Source organism: Pogonomyrmex barbatus, unplaced genomic scaffold, assembly GCF_055798465.1.
Source record: "Pogonomyrmex barbatus isolate J1 unplaced genomic scaffold, ASM5579846v1 scaffold3, whole genome shotgun sequence".
Lineage (NCBI taxonomy): Eukaryota > Metazoa > Arthropoda > Insecta > Hymenoptera > Formicidae > Pogonomyrmex > Pogonomyrmex barbatus.
The window spans coordinates 6,020,224-6,032,613 of NW_028297127.1; the positions used below are offsets into that span (position 1 = coordinate 6,020,224).

The 12,390-nt window shown below is 29.4% G+C and overlaps 2 protein-coding genes and 1 long non-coding RNA gene across 6 annotated transcripts in view; 2 read left to right on the forward strand and 1 right to left on the reverse strand.

The window, feature by feature from the left end:
* Positions 1 to 12,390, forward strand: part of LOC148935965 (uncharacterized) — a 154,546-nt gene that overhangs the window by 127,017 nt on the left and 15,139 nt on the right. The window lies entirely within an intron of this gene.
* Positions 2,776 to 4,210, forward strand: maf-S (MAF bZIP transcription factor K). The gene is made up of 2 exons (XM_011642099.3): positions 2,776 to 3,063; positions 3,269 to 4,210. Exons 1-2 carry the CDS (start codon positions 3,037 to 3,039, stop codon positions 3,632 to 3,634), a joined length of 393 nt encoding a protein of 130 aa, XP_011640401.1. The 5' UTR covers positions 2,776 to 3,036; the 3' UTR covers positions 3,635 to 4,210.
* Positions 4,147 to 5,974, reverse strand: Mt2 (tRNA (cytosine(38)-C(5))-methyltransferase). The gene is made up of 2 exons (XM_011642100.3): positions 5,575 to 5,974; positions 4,147 to 5,173 (listed from the first exon to the last, which is right to left on the reverse strand). Exons 1-2 carry the CDS (start codon positions 5,627 to 5,629, stop codon positions 4,155 to 4,157), a joined length of 1,074 nt encoding a protein of 357 aa, XP_011640402.2. The 5' UTR covers positions 5,630 to 5,974; the 3' UTR covers positions 4,147 to 4,154.

Below are 12,390 nucleotides of genomic sequence, written 5' to 3' on the forward strand. Positions count from 1 at the left end.
TCGGAGTTTCGCTCGAAGTCGTTTCTAATCTTAATTTAACTATTTTCGCATGGATGAAAAATCTTTAATTACTATTTCTATACATACGCAAGAAAGTCTCTGGAAACGATTAGAAAAAGATGATTTTGATATTTTCATTGATTTTTAATAACACAGATTATTAGAAACAATAAAAATGTTGAAATGATTTATTTTTAGCAAACTATTTTATGCGTACGCGCGCGTAAATATACATATATTTGATAGAATATCTAATAAAAGAATATATAAAGAAATATTTGATATAAACAAAGGAACTATTTAAATTTGATATGTTTACGTTCAAATTTTTTAATTGAAGCAAAATACTATGTCTTCTTTTGTAAACGCTTCTTCTCTTGTAATCGATTGAGACGCTATTTTTATACGTAACAAAGACAAATCCCTAGAGAAATTTGATTTATTCTGAGATAGACGATTTCTTTTCTTCTTGTATATTACATAACTTATAATACTCCTATGAGACTACATAGATTTTTATTGCGACTCAAGAATTTCTATCATCTTATAATATACTATCATGTATAAATAAATATTATTAATTCACAATGCTAATAAGAAAATATGAACAAATCTTCTTATGCTATCTATACTAAATATTTATAAGATGTATAAAATGTGACTACTTATTATTCTTTTGACTTATTGTAAAGTTTAAGTAATATCAAAAAGCTAGATAAATTATGTTGAAAATTTAACTTTGCAAATTACAATGTTCTACAATTCCTTTAAATAAACGAACGAAGAGAATATTCACTTACAGATTATATCACGCGAAATCCATCTTTACGCGTACTTATAGTAATTAAATTTAAACGTTAATTACATTAAGAACAATAATATTTAAGACTATTAAATTCATAACAATAATATTTATTCTATTAAATTCATTTGTTCAAAGTAAATTTGTATATTAAAGTGAGAAAAACCCGTATTTATATTGAAATTAACATATCATGGATGGGTGTGAATAAAGTCTAAGTTATTATCATAAGTCCTAAGATATAAAACTTGTGTGATATTATATCCCAGGTAACACATGTTAGTTTTTATATACATATTTAAATGTAATATAATATTTTATAATAAAGAAACATTTTAATATAAATATTTTAGAAATCATGATATTAAACTTTATCTTTCTCACATTTTTACAATCAAAAGCAATTTATTTTTTAATTCTATTCGTTATATGTAATTAATGGAAATGTTGATAAGTTTTTAAAATTGCAAGTATTACCTTTATTTATTTAAATAAACTTTGTAATTCAACTATTGTAAATTAATCGTAAAATTATTTCTATAACAAATAATTTCTATAAAAAATATGACTTCTTTTTTAATATTCTTGTATCAATATTTCTTCATAAAAATTGTATTTATAAAATTTTCTGAATATTTTTTTTATTATGAAAAGACAATATTATCCTCATGATTTTTCATTCAAAATGTTTTCTAAATAAACATTTTCAATCTCTGAAAAATTTTCATCTTTAAGTAAAAAATATAATTTTTAAATTCATTTAGTTAATATTGTTATGTTAATATCAAAAGTTATATTAAAAATTATTATCATCAATGGTTCAAATTATTTCATCATTCTCGATTTATATTAATTAATAAAATATCTCAAAATCTTATTATTCCCAGGTTGCAGAATAATGATTTGATAATAATGTACATTGCTTAACGATTGTTAATTATAAAACAGATTGTATTAGCAAGATTGTATTCGAAATATTTCAATTGTCATCAAGAAGCGCTAACAAATCGCTTAGGGAAATATAATTTAGCAATTTTTTTCCCCGAAAATTATCAAAACCATTGTTCACATACTTACACTTTTAACATTTTCTGCATCTAAAAAGACTGATATATATTTTATACGTTGAATAAAAAAAGCAAACAACCTAAATGCAGAAAATGCAAATAAAATAGATTAATTTAATTAAAATATAAATTAGAAAATAATGAGATTAATTGTATTTATTAAATTTTCATAGGGACAGAATATCTCGAAATTCGAAGATAATAAAATTGCAGCATAAAAGGTCATGAAAAATTAAATAATGATAACGCATAACATTTGTTAAATAATGTAAATAAACACGTGTTTAAAGTTTACAATTATAAATCTTAAATTAAAGAATTACGTTCGTTTATGTTCAAAATCTTTATTTTTATATTTTTATGATTTTTACTGCATGTTATCCTTGAATTTTGAGAACACTCTTATAAAAACATAAATTTGTTATAATTATGCATATTAAAAAGTCATAATTTCAATCAATCATAAATAGTTTATATTTACTTGTTTCCATTATGCGTTACGTTTAATCTTTATTCCTAATTTTTATTTCCAAAATTTTGTTAATATTTTATTATTTATTCCTGTTTCTAATATTTCTTCCATTATGCGCAGAGCCTTAAGGTGTCTTTTTATATTGATGCTTAATGCTCATTTTTAATCAAAATAGATCACGTAATCAAAAAAGACCATTCAGATTTCACTATTCTTCTCTTTTGATTACGTAATCTAGTTTGACGCTAACTATGAGAGTTGAGCATCAGCATGAAAAGAACTTTAAATTAATATGTCCGATAATTGTATCAACAATATGGGACAACCAATCACACGCAGATACCGTGTTATCCCTTTTCATTTATGTATTCTATGGTATTCTCCCCCCCTAGTTGAAATATATTCCAATAATTTTTTATATCTCTGAGCCGAAGAAATTGATAGCTCCGTATAAATATTTAAAATAAATCTGGCAAAGAATGAAAATTCTAAGCAATATTTTTATAAACTATCATCACATATGCAGAATCGATGTTTTCAGGACGGTACTAGTGTCAGGAATGGCGAGTACGTCTTTCTGGTTTACGAGAATGACTAAGCATATTTATCGGGAAAGTGTAAAAGACAGAGGGATTCAGACGTTTTCGAGACTATTTTGTTCTCGGGCGTGATAAACAACCAGGTCGGAGGTGGCTATGGATGGAAAAAGATCGATCAAAATGGTATGTCACATGGCGTGTCGCATACCCAATTTCTCCCCTTTTCTAACGTTTCGTAAGCGTAAGCGTTTGCGAAAGACGTAATAGACGAGTTAAACATATACTTTCTCATTAATTTGCATATTTTATCATATTTAAATCAACGACATAATTACATTCAACGTTCTCTAAAGAATATCAAGTTTCCATTCACAATGACTCCTTTTAGGATCCTTTGTCACCTGGCCCATGCCTAGATATCAGCGATGATGACCTTGTCACAATATCAGTCCGTGATTTAAACAGACAATTAAAATTACGCGGATTGTCCAGAGAGGAAATTGTACGTATGAAACAACGAAGGCGAACATTGAAGAATCGAGGATACGCTGCTAGTTGTCGCATAAAACGTATCGAACAGAAGGATGAATTGGAATCTGAGAAAAGCCAGGAATATCGAGACATGGAGGCTATGCAGGAAGACAATAATCGTATGAGAGAAGAGATAGAGTCCTGGCATTCAAAGTATCAAGCACTGAAAAAGTTTGCTCAAGAAAAAAAGATCATTATTCCACCAGATTTAGAAACTATGTAGAAAAGTTAGATATACTGATCGATTATACGTATATTACATATAAGTTTAATAATAGAATGATTTGGTAAATATTTCGCTGCTGCATTGACTTCTCTTAACTTTTAGAATTATAGAACAAAGATCCTATTTTGTACATATAATTCAATTTACACTGTAGAAATAGTATAATTTAAATGTCTTTAGTTATATAAAAGAAATACATAGACACATGTGTTCAGGAAACACAACGGTTTGAGTGAACATTCAATAATTATTTGTGATATGAATAAATCTTTAAACCTATCTGAAATAGAGAAATACATTAATACCGCTTTCTTTTATAGTTAAAGGATGAGCACTTAAAATGAAATTGTTTGAAGTTTAACAAAAAATAAAATTTTAGTGTAATGATAAAAAACACGCTTTTATGATAGCAAGCGTTCACTCAATGATTGCACAACCGTTGTATTTTCCAAACATAACTATAATAGTATTGAGTTATGGGATGAAGGATGGGGAATATGATAATCCCATTAGATTCTCATGTATCTTCATTTTCGGTACATAATAAAAATATTAATTTACTAACTACATAAACATTGATAGAATTTCCTAGCAATCTGTATTTCTGTTTGTCTGTAATGTGCTTTGGAAAATCGAAATCTTCTGGAAAATACATTAATCGACACATTTCTCTGGGTGAAAAAAATCGAAGTTTTAATTCTGACAAAATTTGCCTTTGTTTATCTAAATCATTTTCGTGATTGTCGGCTTCATTATATTTTAATTTAATTGTTTCATGTGTAAATGGACAATAGACAGATCCTGTACCTTCTGCATAATGACCATATCCTTTGGTGAAGCAACAAGAACCATTGCTTGTAGATGTCCGTATATCTAACACCCATGCTCTCTTTTGTAACAGTTTGGAAGGCACTAGATATTTGGATACTTCAACATGTTCCAAAATATTAGCTAATGTATAACATCTGCCAGGTTTTGGATTGTTCTTTTTATCTGATGTTAAATGCTCACTTTTAGACAGTAATTCTAATAATTCAGGCAACAAATCTTCCGTATTTTCCAGCGGAAGTTGCTTAAAACAGAATTTCAGATCATTCTTCTTTGCCAATAAATAATATCTGCATCTACTATTTGGTATGCCAAATTGACATGGGCTTAATATTAATTCTCTATAGACATATCCACAGCTTTTCATGCAATCTATCAGTCTTCTTCTTACTTGAGATACTTCGAAACCTTTGACATTCTCAAGCAAGATATATTTCAAGCTTTTTAATTCTGGTATTAAATTCAAAACATATAGGAAGGAACAAGTTCTGTTATCAAGAATATCCTTTTTTAATCCTAACCTAGTGAAAGGCTGACATGGAGGACTCATAAATATAGCATCTATATTCAACTTATTTAATTCCTGTGTACTAATTGACTGTATATTTCTGTTCATAAGAGTAATCTTTGGAAAATTATGGTGGTAAACATCGTTCGCGATAGGATTTATATCAATCGCTGCAACAACTTCTCCTGCAATTCCACTTTCTGAAATTATATACAATAAAGATAAGAAAACATCACAAATTAATTTCATGTTAATTTGCTTTAACATTCAGAGATCACAGCTGCCACTACTTCACTTTCGTTTACTTTCAATTTTGTGAACATCTCTCATAAAACAATTGTTCTGAATTGTGATATTTTTTAGAACAAAACATTAATATACTAATGTAATATACTAACTAAATGTAACTACTAACTTAATATACTAATATTTTGTCACTTGTGATGGAATATACTAATAGAATATTAAATATGATCAAGGAATGAAACGAATTATTATGCCCAATATTTCTTTTTGGAAATCTCCAATAAAACATTAATATGAAGGTAGCAACTGTAATAAAGATATTACTCTTAATATATACAACTAATTTTCATTTTACCACAGAGCGCATAATGCATTCCTCCGATACCACTGTATAACTCCAGCACTTTCATTTTTGCCGTCAAATTTTTATCTTTATCCACAATCCTCCAATAAAACGAGCTACGGATGTTTTCAACAATTCATCAATTCGATCATATCTTACATTTCATGTTAACCGTAAATTAATAACAGGTGTCATTTAATTCTTCTGTATTTATTCCTTTTATTCTAGTTTCTTTTAAATATCACGTATACATTCTCATCTTACGCGGAAAACTTATTTTTTTTTCTTCTTCTTAATGGCCAAAGCTTAGCCAATATAGGTCACGTTTTGATACGATTCACGTGAAAAACAACAAGAACGCAAAACAGACAGAAGCCTGAGAGCGGGGACATGTTTAGCTGTAACTTTATTTTGAAGCGCCTCTATGTCCATAAAAACATGGACATTGAACTACGTAACCAATGTCCCTGATCCTGTAGGTAATATCCACGATTGCGTAGTTCTCATTCGTGCTATGTCCATGATTTTGTGGTTTTGTTCCGTGCTATATGCAGGAGTGACAGTTAGTTAGATAAAGAGGAACGATCAATCTCTATCCGTCCTTGTCTCACAAAATCGGAAATGTGCCGTATTGATTATTTATCACAATTCTCAACAAATCTCATTAGTTATAGCAAACTTCTATGCTATAATTTCTCTTGCGTTTTTAAAAACTGATCAATTTGTAGAGGCCCTCCACCACCCCCGCCAATTTCACTTCTTGGCGGTCCTCTTTTCTTTATATGCCTATTTTAAATTTTCTTATATTTATTATTTTTTATACAATATAAAAAAATTTATTACAATATAAAATATAATTCAACAATATTCAATAAAAATATAATAAAAATACAAAAGTTTAATACGAAAGAAACATCATACACGATACAATAATATAATACAACATAATATATCATAATACAATAATACAATTTGTATTGTTCGGTAACAAAAATTGTTATTGTTTAATCGGAATATTTTATCGAATAAAATTTGAATTTGTGAAGGCCCTCCACCACCCCCACCAGTTTTAATTGGCAGTCCTCCCTTTTTACACGCATGTTTTAATTTATTTTAATATTTATTAATTATATACAATTAACAATTTTAGTATCAAACAATACAATACAAAGTTACAAAGTTATACATTTTTAATTTGCATTATTTGCAATTAAAGAAATCAATACAATAAACCGAGAATATATTTAAAGAACAGAATATAATAGATAGATTTATATATATATATATACATGTCACGAAGTGACATTAAATTCAGAAAAGAAAATTATTAAGCATTTAAAATACCAACCGAATGTTATTTATTATATTTTGTTCTTTTTACAATTAATAGTTTGAACAGATTTCGTATTAACAAATTTTTAAATTACTAAATTAAATAAATTCTTAAACTATTATCCTACCTACCCGAATTTTTAATATCCCTACACTCGATTGAAGATTTTATATTCCTACCCGTATAATTTTTAATTAACGTTTATTAATTTTTTATAATTATATCTAAACATTAATACGAACGAATATATAATATAATTATATAAAAAAATGTAATAATAAATAATTCTATGATGAATTTATTTAAATAAAATTAAATAAATTCATCATAGAATTATTAATTTTTAAACTGTAATATTTCTTTATTTGTTTTAATTCTTTCCCACCCGAATTCTTACCCACCCGAATTTAAATACATAGAGCTATAGATAGTACTGTAGTACTATCTATAGTACAGACATAGAGAACATTTATCATTCCCCCCTAATTACGTGCAATCGCACGTATAAAAATCTTATTAATTATTTACTCATTTTTATTTATTTTGGTTATAATATATATATATATATATATATATATATATATATATATTATAACCAAAATAAATAAAATACATATAGATAATATATATATTAACTTTTGCGGTTCTTCAGGCCAGATTGGACCTACCTTTCGTTGCTCCTGGCCACGTTGCTCCATCATCGATTTGGCCACATATAGCCAGAAATAAAAAAGGATATAGGAGGTCCTTCAATTATCGGCTAATTATGCCGACAGATTCTTTGATCGCGTTCGACGGTCATACAATCGTGGGGGGGGGATCGCGAGGGCCATTCAACATTAATAAAATATGAAATTTTTGAAACTAATATAATAATATCACATTTTTTTATAGTACGATGATCGATTCAAAATAAAGAAACTCGATTACATATGACAAAAAAAAATTTTTTTAATTCAATAATAAAAATATTGCAATAATAAAAATAGAAAAATATAAAAACGATTGTGATCTATATAATTAATATATTCAAAGAAAAATATATTCAATAAAAAGGAAAAATCTAAGGCCCATATAATTCGTTCGTATTATTCGCGTACGATCGAAACATTTATTTAAATCTCACCACACAGAGAGAATGATTTCTTTTGATTTAATAAATTTTAGATTAGATTCAAAGAAATTTATTTTTTGAAATAGTCCAAACAAATCAATTATTAATTCAACAAATTCGATTGTTCGATTTTTCAAATAATAAATAGCTTTATTTAAAATAAAATATTTATTTAATAAATTGTTTGAAAAACAATAACGCTCTTTGTTTATGCTTTAACAATATTAAAGAATCTCTTCCTTTCATTAAAACAATATTTAATTTAACCAAACAAAGTATTATTTAGTTCAAAAATAAATTTTATTTCCTTTAAATAATAAAAATAAAATTTATTTTTGAACTAAATAATACTTTTTTCTATTAAACAACGTAGTATATTTTAACGAAACAACAAAACTCTTAATTCGACAAACTGAATTTTAATATGAAATTATGTTGTTTAAGTTAAACAAATTCAAGTCAAACAAATAGAACTATTTTAATCTAAAGAAATCATTTTCTCAATGAATCAGGTGAGAACAACATAAAAAAATTATAAAAAATGAATGACGTGAGATTCAAGCGAGATAATAAATTTCTCGCATAATCAGCATGCCAATATTATGTAAATTGTTGATAAATAATTCTAAACTAGATATTGTATCTACATAATTTATCAAATGTAATATTAGTAATAATAAATTTAATAAATAATGTAAATGAAAAATATATATATTAACAATACATGTATTAAATTAATTTTAAGAATTAATTTTAAGAATTTAAATTAAAAATAAGCTTTTAAAGATTTCAATACAAATAAAAAATAATGTATTTTAAACAAAAGTAAATTAATGATTTATAATTATCAATTTATATTCCGCGAGAAAACATTTACTGAATCTCACGTCATATTAAATTTTGCTTTAACTTACGTAAAGCCAAGTTATTAATTATATAGATGGATAGATTAAACATGATTAGGATCAAATCGGCACGTTTATTATATCATTTGTTAATGTTTGCAAACATTCATTTATGTTTATAATATACATTACTAAAAAAATTCTGAATTTCATACATATATTTCATATATATATATATATATATATATATATCTTTTATGCACCGATTTAAATATTTAATCTTGGTATTAAAATATGGGAAGAGGAAAGATGGGTAATAAATAAAAAAAATACACATAATAATATGTTCATTGATATTCTTATTTCATATAAATATAAACTATGACTCTCTTTTCATTCCAACCCTCACGACACATGCCCAAACGTCAATAGGCACCAGCACGACGCGGTTTCCAGGCCGCTAGGACTCACGGGTCCAAACAACAACGTCAGCCCGGCGCACTGGACTTCATAAAGCCAGGACACCTGACAAACCTTCTCTGCAAGAGCACGTTTCCTCCGGAAGGCGAGAGTACATGCCTACTCTCAGACTACTTTAAGCCTCCATTGGGCAACTTGCAGTATAGACGCAATAGAGATTTCCCGAAGGTCTCGTACGTCTAGAATGTGGGCTCAGGATAGGTCGGAGGACCGTGACCTCCACTTAATCCCTGCCCCGACTGGGCTGTTGGTCTAGTATGCTCAGTCTAGGATAGTCCTGGACCCAATGCCCAGTCAATTCAGACAGTGGCGATCGGGCCTCGAAGATTACTATGGTCTTTAAGCCATAGTAATCCAACTTAGAGAGTCATAGTTATATTTATATTTTATATTTCCATTTATCTTTCTTCATTTATATTGAGAAAAATATACTATAAAAATATTTAAAATAAAAATTTAATATTTTTAAAGAATACTTGAATAATTGAACTTCTTTTACACGATTTTGTGTCATTTCAATTGTTAATTATTTATTTCGAAAAATTTAATAAACTTAATAAATTTTATATATTAATATATTTCCAAAAATATTTAATTAAACTATTATTTTTAAAATATTTATATTATTTTATATGTTATATAAATATTTAATTTCTTTAAAAAAATTATTTTACGTATTTTAATTATACTTTCTTGCGAGATCGTTTGATAATTTTCAGCAATTAATACATCTCGCAAATGAAATATGAAAAATAATATAAAGCAATGAAATTGAAAAATTGAATTATAAAGAACTCTATCTGTGTTTGTACAAGTGCATTACAATAAATCATTAAATAGTGTCCAAGATAGATACCAAGATTAAATATATAATCCCAAACTGTTTAATCTATCCATTTTAGGGCAACAAATCTATGAAATATATCCAACTGCAATACTTTAATAATAAATACATAAAAAAATAGTTTAATATAAGTTTCACAGATTTGTTACCCCAGTATAAAAAATTTATTACTCACCGACTCGATGCGCAACAGCGGAGTTAATCTGCAACGTAGCTACGATGATTCTGTAACATACAAAGAGAATATTTAAATTATAGCAGCGCTCGAAACAATAGATGCTTTAAAAATTTTTACATATACCGAATCTACTTGTTTTTCAATTAGATATTTGTTAAATAATTAATAATTAATAAATAATTTTCAAAAAAGATCTTTATAGAAGTAAATTGATATTAAACTTTAAATTATTTTTCTTTTCCAAACTATAAATTTTAAATTATCGAAATTCAGTGACCCAAATTAATGAGAAAAGAAATAATTTCATCTTGACAAAAAATATATGCTTACCGCAAGGTTGCTCCGCCGGTGCCCGATGCCTCTCCTAAGCCTCCTCCTCCTCTCAAGGTGTCGGGTCGTCGGATGTCCTCGCAGCACAGGACACTCGCGAAAAACACTCGCGAATTATTATAATCGCGCGCGGACTAATTTTTGCTGCCCGTGAAAATATCAAGTTCCGTCGGTCCAGTCAGCACCCGAGTTGGTGAGCTTTTCGGGACACACGGTAACTCTTCAAGCAAAGGCTAGGACCGAAGCGGAAGAAGACGAATCGACTGACTTGAATCCGACGTCTCTTGTTTCTTAGAAATTACGTTTAAAATTGACTCAACCATCGCATAGCCAACGGTTCAGGTCGAATCACCAGGGCGGATACCATACACGTGATATCAAAAGTCACCCGGGCTATCGAGAAGGCTGGTAGATGTGACGAGAGAGAAGGTACCCACCGCCGATGCCTAACAATCTAGACAATCGGACAACTGGGATCCAGCCTCTCGGCACACGCGATAACCGCCCGAACTAAGCTCTGATCGAGTCAGATTAAACGCGATTTGTTTAGGAAGGGAAAGGGTAAGGTACTAAGGAAGGGAAAATAAAGGCCGTTGGCGATTAAATAATCGCACGCGCCACATAGGAGCCCTTTCACGACTCGTGGCAATGCTGTGTCGAAAATGAGAAATAGTCCGCGCGCTCCAGACTAATACGCGCTTATATAATCGCGTATGTCAGTGCGCGAAACGCACGCGCCACATAGGAGCCCTTTCACGACTCGTGGCAATGCTGTATCGAAAATAAGAAATCAAGAGAATAAGCGACGAAAACAAGTCAGCCGATTGAAATCTTACCCGATTGGGACCGAACCACTTGTCGAAGACAGAGCGTGTTCTCAATTAGCCGTTTAATGCAGATTGCAACTGTGCGAAACACAACACATCAAGCGGTAGCGAGTGCGTGTAACATTCACAGCCGGCATCACCAGTGCCGCGGCGCACGTGGCGTGAAGACGTAGCCGACTACGCCTCAATGAGATCCCGCGCTCCCTGCACCCCTTGACAGTGCGACTCGACCGACTCGAACTGTGATATTTCTCAAACGAGCCCTCGCAGAGCGAGGAAAAGTCTTTTAGTCCGATCACTGTTACGGCACTCCCGAAGCAAACGCGCGACGCGACGAACTGGCTGCAGTTCGTTCATTCATAATTAAATCGGCGGCGGAATGTCGGTTAAAAACCGACGATTAATGCGCAAACGCATTAATTAAGTTTGCCACATAAGAGCCATTTCACGACTCGTGGCTATGCTGTGTTAGTATATTATTAATAACAGTAATATTACTTAACGTTAATATTAATGTTACTAATAATAGTGCAATGGGTACTGGTTAGCTTCTTCGTCTTTGGGGTACATACCCAAGCAGCACAAGTTAATCGGCAAATCATTTCGCCGATTAATAATACTGCTTAAATAACCCCTCGGAATACTGAGCCCCTCTGCCACGTCAAGGCCGTACCCATTAGAGGGGTATTATTTACAAAAAGTTATGAATTTCAAAGGAATAAGTCGCGAAATATATATATATAATATAATTTTGTTTTAGAGTTCTCATTTTGGTACGCTTACGAATCATATCAGTTAATAAGCATTTATTATTACACAAGATATTTTATTTTGTAAGATATAATAACGTTTAGTTTAAAGAAATGCAAAGAAAGCG